The sequence below is a fragment of the Ceratina calcarata genome, unplaced genomic scaffold (genome assembly GCF_001652005.2).
Source record: "Ceratina calcarata isolate Rehan_Ccalc_2016 unplaced genomic scaffold, ASM165200v1 scaffold48.2, whole genome shotgun sequence".
NCBI classification, from domain to species: Eukaryota; Metazoa; Arthropoda; class Insecta; order Hymenoptera; family Apidae; genus Ceratina; species Ceratina calcarata.
In genome coordinates this window covers 186,219-201,900 of record NW_017172225.1, presented here as the reverse complement: position 1 = coordinate 201,900, position 15,682 = coordinate 186,219, and the positions used below count along the sequence as shown (strand labels likewise).

General features: G+C 41.5%; 2 protein-coding genes across 15 annotated transcripts in view; both read right to left on the bottom strand.

Annotated features, from left to right (window-relative positions):
- Nucleotides 1–598: 598 nt before the first annotated feature.
- Nucleotides 599–4,393, bottom strand: tkv (serine/threonine receptor kinase thickveins). Its single transcript, XM_018028959.2, has 4 exons — nucleotides 4,237–4,393; nucleotides 1,297–2,296; nucleotides 885–1,200; nucleotides 599–802 (listed from the first exon to the last, which is right to left on the bottom strand). Exons 1-4 carry the CDS (start codon nucleotides 4,325–4,327, stop codon nucleotides 674–676), a joined length of 1,536 nt encoding a protein of 511 aa, XP_017884448.1. The 5' UTR covers nucleotides 4,328–4,393; the 3' UTR covers nucleotides 599–673.
- A 2,654-nt stretch (nucleotides 4,394–7,047) lies between these two features.
- The window catches only part of sei (potassium voltage-gated channel seizure), a 79,552-nt gene continuing 70,917 nt past the window's right edge, over nucleotides 7,048–15,682 (bottom strand). For 9 of the 14 annotated variants that reach the window (XM_026815835.1, XM_026815845.1, XM_026815842.1 and 6 more), the window contains 3 exons: nucleotides 14,840–14,917; nucleotides 13,078–13,317; nucleotides 7,048–12,962 (listed from right to left, as the gene is read on the bottom strand). In XM_026815835.1, the coding sequence (XP_026671636.1) occupies nucleotides 12,632–12,962; nucleotides 13,078–13,317; nucleotides 14,840–14,917 (649 nt within the window). In that variant the 3' untranslated portion in view covers nucleotides 7,048–12,631. The remainder of the gene's footprint in view (nucleotides 12,963–13,077; nucleotides 13,318–14,839; nucleotides 14,918–15,682) is intronic. The other 5 variants (XM_026815840.1, XM_026815843.1, XM_026815841.1 and 2 more) reach the window with 3 other exon arrangements.

Sequence of the window (15,682 nt, the reverse complement as noted above, 5' to 3'; positions counted from 1 at the left end):
TATGTATACCGTATAATATATATATATATAATTATATATATATATCCTGCAAGATACTTAATTTTGCGGCTAATATTGTACACACATTGTAGTATTGCATTGATTGATGACAATCACTGCAGAGGCACGTACATGTACAGCAATTAACATGAGCCTGTGGTATTGTGGTAGGACTCCAACACGTATAAACTCGTAACTGCATAGATACGGCAAATTTAAATGCTATTATCAAAACGATTTTCTATAAACTTTAACTCTTTTAATTCACTTAAATATGTTTCCCATTGACGTTGTCATGCGAATTTAGAGCTTAGAGCGTTAAAACAGATTTTCTTAAAGAAAAAGAACCATTATCTTTTTTCCTAAGTAGTAGCCATCGTTGATTACATATTTAACAAACTTCAACGTAGCGAAGCACGTTAAAACATTATGATGCTTCGTCGCGTTCCATTTAGCTGAAAACAAGAATATGTACACACATATACGACATGTTCGCAACACTTCATTTGATCATACAGGCATTCATACGTATCTATTTCTAAATTTTAATATTCAGTCTTCAGGCTTGCAGTCTGTCAATAAATCTATGTACACCGGGTTATTTACACGGGAAGAAACCGTTTTTCAACTATTAGCAATTAGATAGAACAGATTCGGCGAATATCGTCGAACATTATACGATTTTTATGGCGTTATCAATATGTAGTTTCGATATTGTCTTTTTCACACGTAGCGCTGTTAAACGAACCGCCGGATTTGCGTGCCAACACTCAGCCATAAGCTTACTCAGCGCAAACAGTATCTGCAACAAAAAGAGAACACGGTACGTGTTAATGAAACAACGGAATACTTTCTTGTAAATGTCTGATAGATTTCCTACTTACCGAATCGTTTTCCCATCGCGCTGGTATTACGGGACGTAATCGTTTTACGCAAACTGCCAGCCGCATGTCTTCGAAATCCGGATCGCTGGGGACGACGTCATGGTACGGTAACGCGTACGGCTCCACCAGAGAGTTTTTACCGCCTGTGACACATCTCCTACACGCTTCCCAAAGTACGAGACCAACAGAATATATATCTGCCATTTTAAAAGCATCGAAGGAAGCCGTGTTCAAGGTTTCATCTAAAACCTCCGGTGCCATGTATCGGCGAGTACCTACTCGCGTATTAGGTGCGATATCAATTTCTCCACTTTCGCTGTGTGAGCAAACAAACAAAGGAATTCATGATTCAACGATATGCGCGTAAACTCAAACTAGGTCGTAATTACGACTAATATTATTTACTAATCACCTTATGTATCTAACTGCTAAACCGAAATCGGCTATTGCACACTCGCCATTCTTTTTAACCAAAATATTTCTACTTTTAATATCTCTATGAGCTATAGCAGGCTTTCCGCGTGTACCAAAGATCTCTGTGTGGAGATGAGCAATTCCAGAAGCAATCGAAAGGCATATCGCTAAAAGACCTGGATGATCTAGAACGGTAGTTTGTAAATAGTCGTATAATGAGCCTCTTTCATGGTAGTCCGTGATTAATAACATCTGCGTCCAAGATCCTGTCCCTTTGATGTCTGCTGCGATGAAGCCCAAAATGTTATCGTGTCTCATCAACACTGTTTGATAAATTTCCGTCTCTCTGAACCAGGATGCTTCTTCCAACGTAAAAAATACTTTGACTGCCACCTTTTCCCCCCTCCATCTCGCAAGCCATACTTCGCCGTAACGTCCTTTCCCGACGCACTGGGATAAAGCTAGTTGTTTAGCAATAGTTCGTTGTACCAAAAGAGGTAATCCGGATCCGGAACCACTGCTTTGATCGATAAAGTCTTTGAGTGTCCCTTGAGAAGGCACTAAGCAAGGCCCCCTTTCTTTTCTTCTGTATCTGTGATATATCATCACCATAGCTATCGGAATCAGCATTAGGCATATGGACAAAACGGTAGCCAATATTATAAGTGGCGCACCCGACGCTATGGCCATAGGATTAGGAATCGTAGTAGGTCGGGGTTTGTATTCAGGAAACAAGTCTTTGTTACATAAATCGCTCTTGTTACAGCAAATTATGCTTTTCCCTTGTAAATGCGGGACGAGGTATCCCTTGCATTGCATGAAACCTTGCTCATCTGGCGGTAGACAGCCAAACGAGAATTCTGGCACATATTCTCCCGATTCTTGATCCCAAACCTCTTCTACCGCGCTAAAGCAATGACCACCGGGTCTTCCCTCGCAGGTCCCATTTTGCCTATCGTCTGGGCAATGTCCCTCGCAGTAACACGTGATCCCAAATGCTGAAAAATGAAACGGATCGCTTGTCAACGTTAGCGTCGTCACTTCCTTATCTTTGCCTTATCGCGCGTAATAAATCGGAATCATTGCTCTTCGATGACTCGTTGGTAGTTTATACCGAAATAGAAGCGACGAGTAAGGTACGAAGGAAAGCAAAGAACATGGAAACGGTCGAGCAAGTAACGGTTCACCTTGCGCCGCGGGATTAAGTACATATTCTCTTCTTGTGTCTATTTTACGATGACCGCTCTATTTATATAACCGAACATTCGGATGAATGATCAACAATTCTCAATGCGTATATTACGCGTCCGACTTCCTCATTCTTTTTCCTCTCCGTTTCTGCGGAATTCGTTTTATGCATTACGAAACCCGGATGACATTTTCTGACAAATGATCGCGAGTTATACCGATGATAGGTTCTACTGTAAGCTAAAAATAATAAATAACACTTCCGAGCAACAATTCAACCTTGAATTAAATTTTATCGAGAGAACGCGCGTGTATTCCACAAGTTTCTCTTAGCCTACGGCATAGTAACGCCGTGTATGCCGATCGTACCATACAAGGAAATCACTGATGTACGATTATCCGACAACTTCCAAGAGAGGTAAACGTGCTTTACAGCAATCTCCAAATGTGGTCTCGATCGCATGCGTTGCTTTACCCTTATTTGCTTCGGAAACGCTAAAGAAAAACGCCCAGCATCACCAAATCGGTTTTGTTTCTCACATCGCGTTTCCCGCGTACTTAAAAAATCTCGACTCTCCTTAATCAATGAATTTTTTCGATTTCACGTGTGCGTCAAATGAAAAAAGAACGTACATTTCTTCAAAGTTTACTATACATATATATACATATCTACGATGCGTAACACTTTTGTCTGATACGTATTTACAAAGTACGATAGCACAGGGCAATTACCGCGCAGATGGATAACGTGTTCACGGAAAAATTGATGATTTTACACGTACACACCATATTAAAGATAATAACGGAAATGGTAAGATCTCAGGATACAGAAATTGTTGAGTGATGAGTTTAGCGAAGCCTAAAATTAATCCGACGCGAAGCTACGCGGAGAACTAAACAGAAACTAGCCAGAAATACAGGATATGTGGGTACAGGCGAAACGACGGCCACTCGAATATAACACAGGTCATGTGGGAAAAAAGGGAAAGAAAAGTAGAAAAAGGTCGGGTGCATTGCGAGCGGAGCTTTAGAAGCTGCAAAAGCGGCGGGACACAGTAGCTGATATTTCAGTCCCTAACCTAAGCGCCTAACCTCCTCGTCTTTCTTGCTTTTTAGCCCATTCCATTTCTTATCCATCCTCTCTTCTTCAAACGAAGCATACTTTCGTATTTAAAGGCTCCTTTTACGGAAATATCTTCGCCGTATAGCGAATGACAGATTGCGCAACTGACCAATGAACTTTTTGTTTACAAAAATTGAAGCAATGAAATTCGTAACTACGCGATAAAATTAAATCACCCGTTCAACAGACGTTGAGAAGGAATTCTTGATAATCGTCAGGTAAACCGAGTTACTTGACACTTGGCTCCTTTTTGTCGGGAAACTCGAAAACGCGTTCGGGGAATAAGATTACAACGAGGTCGTGTTTCAGAATGATTTTTCTTAAACTATTCGAGAATCGTGCGTGCGTTTCTCATCAATATGTTTAGAAGAAACACTGATGTATCATTAATCAGAACTAAACGCGCGCGCGTGAGAAAGAGAGATGAGGAGAAACAAGAGCGACAGAGTATAGATTCGTGTGTGGCTAAAGGCGAACAATAGTCAACAGCGTACATTAATCGTTCTCGCCTCGAGAATCCGCATCCAATCGATTCTCTGGGTACATCGTGCACTGCGCGTTCACCATGTTTCCGTGAGACACGCGTGTCGCGTGCACGGCCGTAAAATGGATCACGGGTATACTCACCACAAACGAATCTCGTGATAAACACTCCCAAACCGATCCAGAGGCCGTATTTACATCCGCGCCGATCCGGGGTAGCGGAGAGCGCGGCCATTTTCTACACTCGAGAGCACATACTTCACTGTGACGTAGGGCGAGACGCAACGGCCGCAAAGCGCAGGTTGATCCACCTCGGCTGTTTCCGACACTCTACGGAAACAACTACTAGCAGCATCTTATTGGAGGACCGTTCGCATGAACCGCTTCGGGTCTTCGACGAAGACGATCGTGTGAGATAGTTTAAAAGAGAGAAACAGAGATATTCTAGTAGCAACGTGCCTCGCATCAGGCAGCACCCCGTTCTTTTTACCTAATCGCAGCTAATAAGTACAAACGTGATCAAAAGTATTTCGATACTTGACTGAGGATCATCATCTTTGTCAGGTATAACATTTTTAAATAATCGGTCACTGCTGGTTTTATCCGCATTCAATATTAAACTGAAACTCTTATCGCATTAAAACATTGTCAGTCTGTTGTCTCAAAACTGAAATCAGTATGAGGATATCCTGACTTTATACATATTTATGTAAATAGCATGATACAATTTTAGTACTCGTTTGAGAGCTAATAAAACAGAGTTTGGTATTTTCACTCACTGCTGAGAATAAAATGAAGATTTGGGAATGGTTACATATGAACATATCTTTGCCATCTGAATCGTAAGCTACATACCTGGTCAGTCATCCTACCCAATAGGGACTGTAAAACGTGCGACGGCGACGGCGCCCTTGTTGGGCGCCAGGATGCCGCGACTAGCGGTGCAGAGATGTTTCTTACTTCTTTTCCTTTTCGTCGACCGCGCGTAGTAGTATACACATATATTTACATATATCAATGCACATCGCATGTATGCTTCGATGAGCGAATCGAGAGAAGGAAAGGCGCGAAAGTTAATCCGTGACAAACTCATTTTTGACCTTTTTATTCCGGGAACTAAATACCAGATGGCTGGTTCCTCGAGATCTTTTAAAAATCCTCAATCCCTATACACAGAAATATTATACCTAGCACGCTTGGGAGGACTAAAATGAGTTCCACAGGTATATAAATCCCGATTCGCTACGCAGCGAAGAAATCAAAAAAGCGATGGGAGAGGGACAAAGGAAAGAGCCTCGAAACGGCTCAACATAAAAAAAGAAATGGGAAGGATCGGAGAGAAAGGCGGTATTCTACGCGCCTTGAAAGTGATGTATTCGCACTTTTGTCGGCGCCGCTTTTGGTGATCGAGGCGATCGCATGAAACATCGTACGCCGAGTTCGAAGCTCTTATATTCCTTTGATCTACTCCTATATTGGCCGGTAGCAATGAGATTAATCGGTAGGACAGTACGTCGGATAATTAATCGTAATTGTATCCATTTAGTGGGGTTGATGCTCGTCCATTACGTAGATAATTGAAAGTAATTCCCATGTATTTCTGTTGCGCCATGCGTAGTTAACGCGTTTGCTCACCTATCCGCCTGAGCGAATCATTAATTAATCGTATCAGGAGAAAAACAAGCTGTTTAGTTGAAACATTAAATGAATTCAAAGCTATAGAAAGGCTGATGAGCATACGAAGTTGTAGTCAATCTAAAGTTTCTACTTAGAAAATGTTTGGTTCGCCAGTCGTTCAAATGCCATTTCAATCATTGTAATTACCATCGATTTTTTTAAACGATATTTAAGTTTAGTTTGGCCGGCGAATCGGGCATTCCTCAAGTGGGATCTTGTTTTCAGCCGTCATTACTGTGCGACGAAAGTGAAATGAACTTGTTCATTTAAACATGTTAAATTGAACTACCTGCCACGATAACAGCTTCCCGGCCTACGGCCGAGCGAGCCTCGCGCGTTTGTCGGGGATAACGATATCTTTAGAGGCGGTTGTTATCGTTAAAAGTCAGGTGTGGATTGGGGCCACTGGTGCTCGATCAAAGCAAGCATGCCGACGAGTCGACACCACTCGAGTGTAAACGGAATAGAGAAAGGAGTCCCAGATGAATGGAGAGAACGAAATTACTCGCCTCTTCCCTGTTCATTTATTTCTCTCATTCCAGGAGTTCGAAGACTTGAGAGGAGTCAATAAACAAATATTCAATGCAATTAAACTTTGAATTATCTTGGTGAGGAACTACGGCAGTTGCACATAATCAAAAGGAGTCTGCATTGAAAAGACTCAAAAAACAAGTCTCTTGCAACGATAGCACTCGTGTTATCTAATAAAGAGGGTTTATCGCGTGCTAGCTACGATCCTGGCACACTTGGTTCTTTCTTACTCGAAGCCGTGAACGATGGGACGAGGTGCGGGGGCTGGCACCTATACCAAAGATCCATCGGGACCGGTTTCGTGTTCTGCCCTTTTTTACATTCTCCGAAGTAGTCCCGCCGAGCCGCGAGTGTGAAAACCAACACCCACCCGCTTGTTATTTTGTCATGCCCGAACCAATGTGAAAATTATAGGAATCAAGCTGGTTCTCTCATACCAAATTATTCCCGACCGCACACGTTATACCGTCTATCTATCAATTAAACGTAATGCTAAGCAATTTCGTCGCTTAACGATACCCTTTCATTTCTTTTCATTGTCACGGCTTTCTGAAACTGGATATGCAGCCGCGTATACGATGCGCCCATGCATGCACATCTTCTAATCAGCGTCATCATAAACGCGACGTGGATGCATATTATCAGCGACGTTATCAGAGAGAAAGGAAAAGGGAAGCCGAAGACAGTGCACTGTAACAGTTGGCGTGAGAAAGGATCGTCTCTTTTCGGATGATTTTAAAAAACGAATCACGTAATTTTTTAATATATTCTTGCCGTATACAAATGTAAGCAACTAGGTGTTCAGGAAAAGAAGATACAAATTTTTTTTTCCATACAGCAACTCCATTCTCTCAAAACCAGTAAAATATAATAATACATATAATACGTATATGCATAGACGTATGTATAAGAGTTCGTTTCTCTTTTCTCATCTTCTCTTACGACATTTAACTGTGAATGTGTATAGTTTGTCGATCATCATCCGTAGTCGCGTCTGTCCCTTTTTCGGTGTATTCTCTTGTTTACTCAACTTGAGAACATTTCTTCGGCTCGTGTTTCATTATCTCGAATATCTTAAGAAACTTATGGCGGGTGTATTATTTCATTTCTGGTGCGGCGAGAATCGGGCAAAATTTTAGGATAATACAGTGGCAGGAGGGTAGTGAGGCACACAAGTATGTGTCGGCATAGTGAAAATATGTAATAAACATATTTTTACATGCGGTACGTTATACGAAAACTTATATAGATACACAACACAGATTCGACGTCACCGGACCATCGCCACCCCCACCACTTCCTGTTTCCACACACCGTCGTATCTCCTTTGTATTTTTCTTTTTACGGTTTAACCAGCGATATATTCCCTGTCCGATCAGATAAAAAATATCGATGCCTTTGTTATCCCTTTGAAATTCAAAGGAGAAACGGAGAGAACGATTGAAGTTCAATGTAGCTCATCCAGAAAAGAGAGGAGAAACTGCAATTGTTTGTTGGATGCGAATATTTTTATTGGGTTACGCTGTAAAAAATTCAACGCGACATTTTCCTTTAAACGAATCTTCTCATTCTTTGTAATGCTTTTCTCTGTCTCGTTTTTTCATTAAATTTTTGCTCGGCGAGGATAAGAACAAAGACGCACGTGTAATTCTATTTTAATCGGAGGGTGCTCGGTGAAGAGCAGGAATTGATTCAGGGGGTGGTAGAAAAATCTTCTGACTCGCTTCCTCTCACACACGCACACATTCTTCTCAACACTCATCCGTCCTTTTCTTTCGTTCCCTTTCAGTTTCACGTTTTCTCCTCACTCACTCGTGTTCTCTCGCTTACTGTCTCGAACAAATTATTTTTCTTGTTACGTGTTACAAATCAGTGCGCTCACCGTTATAATCGATACGATCCAAGATCGCGTCGTATACGTATATACAGAACGATTTTAATTTGCATAATCTGGGAAAAAACGCGAGTAAATCCATCTACCGCGGGTAGGATTTTTATCATTCTATCTGTATCTTTGGCTCTCGTTTATTTCTTTTCAGATTCAAACTTTTATTCTCTTTACAAATGAAAAACGCATTCGCGATGGGTGCTCCTCGTACATTTCTCGCATCTTATTTAATAAATTGCTCCGCTAATTTACCTTAAATTCCGTTACAAAACAGCATTTGCCTTTCGTAATTTCCCTAATTATTAACTTTATTCAATTTCGAGTAAAATTTATCCTCATACTCTGTTCGAAACGAGAGCTAGCCGCTCGGAACGGACAATCTGTTTGTCGAGGAACACCTTGACGGAAACCCGTCACACAGCCTGGTCGTGACGACTAGAATTCGGTCCTGGCACGAATCTACCTCGAACAACGGATCCCCGAACGTCTCGATCCTTTATTTGTCCACCTTCTTCGAATTCGACCTCTCCCTCTGTCTCCTTCTCTCTCTCTCGGCTGACCGCGGTAGAATTTAAAAGCGAGAGGCAGCTTTGATAAAGAAACGGATATTACTTTGTAACATGTATGTACGTTATGTAATTACACTAATCGATGACTCGGCGTGTGTGTCGTGTCGTGTATGTACTCGTCGTACGGTCGACGACCTCGCCTAGTTATTTCGATGATAGTCACGGAGATATGACGACGCGTTAAATCGAGATACTCGAAGTCATTCGTGCAAGGACTGCCGGTCCGTGGAAAAACGATCGGATCTCGCGCTTTGCCTCGGGGTAAAGGACGACGATGAATTTCGACACGGAGTTCGAAGATTTTATGTATTCTTCTAAACTGGTTTGAAAGATCCGGTAGTAGTCCGTAACGCGTAACAGTTTCCAGCTCAAGTTTTCTCCCTTGTAAACTTTTAAATATCGATTTCGTTCAGTTCTTTCTTATTTTCGTTGTTAGATTGCGATTAGAGCGAAGCGGTTTCAGTGGCTCGAATTTGTAAGTATCCAGCGTTAAAGTGTACGTGTGTAAGCTTAGAACATTTAACATCCTGACATGTAAAACGTGCGAGAACTTGCGTTGGAAACTCGTCGGAAGCAATGTAGAACAAACGGTGCGAGGTGTTGTCGATACTTTGGACGAATTCGATGTTCGAAAGGGCGCGTGACGAATCAGGTGGCTCGCCTGAACGTGATTTATTTTTCGTTTCGTGACGATGCGATGGACGTCTTTCGGTATTCGACTTTTTTCTCCCCTTCTCACGCTGGACGTGACGAATCGTATTATTTCAAACGAAAAAGTGCTACTTCGTTCTGGTCGCGTCCTCGTCAATCGAATCGGATTTCGAGAACAGCAGTGACTCGTTCGGTTGCCGGATCTAAACGACTGGTAAGAAAAAATCGATTCTAACAAACATAATAGACTCTTTTACTGTTTCCTCAAATGGGCAGATACATTTGACAGAGTTCCTTAGAAATAAAATTTCAATTATCGTTGTGCATTTATCGTTCAGCTTCCTTCGTTCGCAAATCGATTCGCAGAGAGAATCTCGTGTCTCTTTCAACGGAACGTGCTTGGCCGAATGTGTAGCCACGTACATATGCGAATGCCGATTGGATATGAAATTAATAAAAGGTGATCACTGTTGTCCTCTTCCTGGACCGTGTTAGATATCCCTCGATCAAAGTACCCATATCCTTTCTAAGTGCGAAAATCCACGTGTGTTGCGTGTACTACTGGTAGGTTATTAGGAATCAAAGATAATCTCTATTCGTAATTAAAAAGCTGCTTCTCATTAGCGCTGCGCCGCTGCTCTTCTCGTTACAAAGTGACTACGAGTCATTTAATCGTTACATCGAATGTATCGGTATCATTTACAGCCTAAAATACTGAGCAAAGAACGAATAGACTCGTGATCGATGATCCCTGATCGAGCTCTCCTCGCTTTCTGTAATTACGTTTAATGATTCATTCACCGTTCCACTAACGTATTATTCTCTTGATTATTTGTCGTAATAAAAAGACTTTTTACATACTCTCTCCGCTTCCGAACTTTAGACTTTAGATGTTTGGCGTTTCGTCTTTCGACTTGGATAATTCTATAGCAATCGGTTTTGAAGATATAATGTTTGATACTAATGGAATCTCGATTTATTTGTTTAAAGCGATATGTGATCTCGATCACAGGCGATTTCGATTAATTATATTTTATTTAGTCGGACCTAATATTCACTAATGATATAAGATCAATCTCTAACGATTGCCAAGACTATTAGCGTCTACGTCAAATCTTAAACGCGTCCCCTGGAAAGATAATACGTGTATAAGAAAAAATATCAGAAAACGGTTTCGGAGGTCATCGAGGATCATTGATCATAGTTTTTCACCCACGTACCGTTGCGTGATAAATCGCATTCGACGGGTGAAAACGTAAACTCGGGAGGTCGAGAACGAAAAGAGAGGAAGAGAAACCAACGTACGCTTAAGAGCAATAATTAATTCGAGTTATCTTGTAAAAAATTCTTTACAACGTGTATACGCATACACACGCGCGTGTACGTATATATAATATGTATATATTTATACACCGTTATTGCGCAGCAACTGTCACTTCTTCATCTTAATCGTTTCGCTTATTGTTGTTCCACCGTTTTCATACACCCTAGGTATTTTACATTTTCCTCGCCTTCCCTTCCCATTACGCTTGCGTTTCTTCCCTACTTTATGACAATAATAATGTAATAACAATAATAGTAATAATAATAATAATAATAATAATAATAATAATAATAATAATAATATTTAGTAACCATCGATCGAAATTATCCTGCTGATAATTTTCCTTCCTTTCTTGCCTCATATTTTCCCATTAGCTGTTTCATTTATTTATTTATTATATCATATTTTTTTGTTGTCTGTATAAAGGACATTGCAGTTTTACTCGCAGGTGGCACTCAGAATTGTATTATTATTTTCGCAATAATTAATTGTTCGTCTCGGGTCATCCAACTATAGTCTCGATCCCCGACACAATGCCTTTACCTTACACAACTTACATACTTAAACACGTATGATATTCTGCCACAGTTTATACTTCTTTTTGTAATCGTACTGCAAGCTCTGATAAATCCCTTCTCTTTCGTAGCTTATTTATCACGTAAAACGTCGCCTATAATAAGCATTAAAAAAAGATGGTGCTCTCAGTCAGATATATCTTAATTTCAAAGTTAGCTACGTGTTCTCCGTGACGCGAAGGACTCGAAAATTTACGAAATTCCTCGCGAGCTGCATACTCCTCGGCCTTTTTTTTATGCATTACTTCTCTCGCGTCTGCAGATCTACGAACTCCTGCCGTCGTCTTGTACTTTCATTTTATATTTATCATTAATTTTCTCCCATTCCGTGTTCCTCCCTTCAATTGATTACCTTACCCTCCCTGTACCGAGCAACGAAAGAAAGCTCTCCGCGTGGGGAACGAAAAGCAACGTCTTCAGAATATTGGAAATTGGTGTATCTGTATGTTCGTGTAATCTATGTATCTATCGTAATTCAATTAAAAAATTGTTCGAAGGAAACAGCATTGATGCGGATGGAAACCTCGAAGGTGAGTTTCCGTTTCTGCAAGAGTTTTCAGCGTAACATGTAAATATCTTTGTTTGTGTTCGTGTACTTGTTCATGTATAACTTTCAGAACCGCTCGTGCTTTCTATTCTTGCTCTCGTATCGTCGCCTTTTGAACATGTAAATTTCTTTTACTGCGGCCGCTGATCGATTTTCCTTCAACGATTCCCTTCTCTAATAGTCTCGTTCTCATTCCATGAAGGAAACAAAGTCAGGTAACATTAAACTCGAGTGGAAAATAGAAAGTGCTTCAGTACCGAAGTTAACTAATCATCCGCGACGTTTCGCGAGTAGTAACGCAGTGCATAACAGAAAGCTTGGCTCCTGACTTTAAGAAAAGAGTTCTACTCGAGATATTAAACACTTAGATTTAATATAAGTAGAGAAGCGAGTGATCGATAGAATAGAGCGTGCTCAATTGTTCAGAAGTACCCGTACTCTCGTGCGATCTTCAAATATCAGAAAGTTCAATCCAGAGTCAAGTGAAATCCCTAACGGAGAATCGATCAGCCGACGCGTCATCCGTTTCTCTGTATCGCGTTTCAAATGCTGTTGCATATCTGATATTCCTAAGAAGTTCTCCGGGACATTCAGCGGACTTCTTACGAAGATCACCGCGCGGTTTCACCAAAGGGGAACGGAAGGAGTCCACAGCCGTCCGAATGATCGTTGGAATCGCGTCGTCGCGGCGATTCCTCGATCGTCCAAGTGACGAGTCGCGTATCAGTCGCGAGCGAGCCGAGTAATTATATTTCAAAAGGAAGGAGAACCTTGGCTTTAACTACCGTGATCCTGATCGAGCTCGTCCAACGACTCCAGCCTCGCGATTGGCGCCTCGTTTATCGTGAACTCCCAAGAGATGTCCTCGCTGGCCTGCCTCGAGGATTCCTGACGCGTCCCCGACGCCTGCCCGGCACCTTCCTGAACCGGTTGCCTACCGTCTGAACGTTGGCTGCTCGCCAGATCGGTGGAACCACGATGGTTCGTTGGTTCTTTACGAGATTCGCTGCTCCGAGGACGCTGAGAGGCACCTCGATCCGACACGGATACTACGCAGCTCCACGGGTCGCCCCCTTCCGGTTCTGAACGTTTATTGAAAGAGCTGTACCTGTTAAGATTTACGCATTTCACTTGTAGTTCCCAAAAATTGTTCTCCTTTTCCTTCGTTTCGAGCTTATTTTCACGCATCCGTACAAAACGAATCGTTGGAATTGATTTCGTACCCGCTCCTGAACTCTCCTCTTCTGAACGCGGCCGGTTGGCTGTGCCACGCGTGTGGCAAGTGCGACTGTTGCGTGTTGGGTGGCACAGCCAGGTCAACAGGTTGGCTCTGGGACCTCGTGGGTGCCGTCCTTCCGTTCAACGCCGTTTGCAACGCTGTCGCCAGGGCGGACGTGTCCGAAGTGACGGTCAACCGCGAGGTGCCCGAAGACGTTGACGTTGGCTCTCTCGTCGGCGGTCTGCTGCGGATAGAGATTAAACAGGGGTACGAATTAACCGGGTATCGATCAGTTCGATCAGCAGACGTTCGCGTGTCCGCGTTTGTGAGTAGCAGCGGAATATACTTGAAGCACGTGAATTATGTACAAGGGAGTTCGGTTAGGCCTCTAATTCTTCTAATTGTAAGTGTCCCGAACAGTGTCGCAGGGTCTGACTGTCACGGGTTTTACTCGTTTTCCAGTTTTCCGGTCACGTCTGACATCGACATTCTGGTTCTCTTACGTATGTACTTCTACGAAATGGGTCGTGTTCAACTTCAATTCGCCGTTCTTTGGTATGCTAGCGTTCAAATCCAAAGGGAGCACGCGTTCTGATTAGAGTGCTAACGACTAGTTCGCATTAGTCGAGTAACTAGATGAATATACATTGAATAAAAAATTATTATTGTTACCATGCTGTTCTCCAGTTCGCTCTCCTGCTTGATTGTTTATTCGACTAATGTAAACTAGACGCAGAAAATGAATATATTACGATTATACGGTAAAACCTCGATAGTCTCTTACGACAAGCTTAGATCGAGTTTAGTTTTAAATAAACAAAGTGATTTATTAATCAGAGCTCTTGAGACTGTCGAGACGGTACCCACTGTACATTTCTAGATGAAACTAGCAGAATATACGTATGCTTGTGCACTAATGAAAATTTATATGTCCTACGTAGTGGTGATTCATACCCGCGGGGATCAGCTACTAGTCGTATTTCTTACCTCTATCCATCGTGATGGGATATTTCATGTCGCTACGAAGGGAAACTATGATAAGATGATAACAATGTTGCGTGAATTGCGAATAAAGTGATTTCTTTCTAAATCTTTTGTATCATGAATTTCCACTATTTCATAACTTATGAATTTTCTAATTGGAAGTCACACTAATTATGTCAATTTTCTAATATGTTTTAACAAAATTTCGTTTTGAATGATTTTTGGAAAAGTCCTCCAGAGGAGATTAGATTTTCTCGCACGTTCATCCGCAACTTTCGAGAACGTGCTACTTTATAGATAAAATTAAACTGTCTACCCACACGCGTCGCCTTATATAAAAAATGTTCGATTGCCGTTTTCTAACGAGGAACAAACTAAATAAAAGTCACGCAATTTAGCAGTTTAATTAAACAAGAGTACAGATACAGGTCAAATGTAAGCTAGTACTAATGTTCAAAAATCATTTTAAGAAATATCTCAAAATGATTCTCGATTAAATGTCGATGTCAATTATTCGTTCTGTTATAGTATAAGGAAAATATTAATGAAAAAAATACAAGAAGGACATATAGACCAGGGTTAAAAACATAGAGATTGAAAAAATTGTTCAGATGCGCGTCTCTTATGACGCTAGAAAAATGTTTAACAAATATGCAGGAAGCCAGCGGCGTTACTTTTATTATTCCTTGCCCAATTGTAAAAATACTTCTGTCTCGTTTGTATCGCGCGACACTGCTCGCAAAAAAAGGGTTTCAAAGAAGAGTATGAGAGAGTATGGTCACCTTCGGAACTTGTCCAACCTTTCCAAAATAAAAGACGCCGAAATCAAATGCAACTGATCCAGGGATTTCGAAAGAAAGCTTTCCAAGAATAAAAACATCGATTACTTCCTAGGAAAAACAGAATCAGTTTCTACTTGAAAAAAAAGAAAGAGTAGTGAACTAGAGAAAACGCGTTCTGTCTACGTTTCCCGTAACTCAGCTACAAACACTGGTCTCTATAGAACACTGGATATCGGACATGTAATAATGATAATGAGGGAATCGGGAATCGCCCAGGATCGATCGGGAATCACCTGAACGATCCTGGGCGATAATAGATAAATGAGGGAGGTCCAAATATGCTCTCGCTGCCGATCACTTTAGTACTATTCAGCTCTAAGAAGGGTATTGAATCTTTCATTGAAAACCCTCTCGGTCGATAGAGGAAGTCAAGATGAAAAAGATCGCTTTTGATCCATCCCGATATCTCAATCCGTTCCGGAGATATAGACTTCCAATGTTTTTAAGCCCAGCGTTTGGTACAGTGACCTAGTTACGCGTTGAACGTCTAGACCGGATAGAGATTGGGGTAGGTCCGGGAATCGGTCAACGAGCGAGAAGGACAGCGCCGAAAAAATGATGGTTGTCTTCGCACGATATCTCCGGAACTAGAAGTCGGATCGAGATGAATCAAACGGCATTTTAAGGATCTATTGGCTATACAGTCAATCCCGAAAGTTTATGTACCTCAGAAAAACGGATTTCCTATACTTAAAAAGAAATCAGACGTCGGAAGAATAATGCTAATAATAAATAGCTACGTGCTAAAAAGTATAGAAGGAAATATCCAATTAAGTATTGACG

What these genes read in the sequence shown, in the direction of transcription:
- tkv (XM_018028959.2), bottom strand. Translation starts at nt 4,327, where the DNA reads ATGGCCGCGCTCTCCGCTACCCCGGATCGGCGCGGATGTAAATACGGC. An exon ending in TATCACGAGATTCGTTTGTG is followed by an intron (nt 2,297 to 4,236) that starts GTGAGTATACCC and finishes TTCATTTTTCAG; the next exon opens with CATTTGGGATCACGTGTTAC. An exon ending in TTAGCAGTTAGATACATAAG is followed by an intron (nt 1,201 to 1,296) that starts GTGATTAGTAAA and finishes TTGCTCACACAG; the next exon opens with CGAAAGTGGAGAAATTGATA.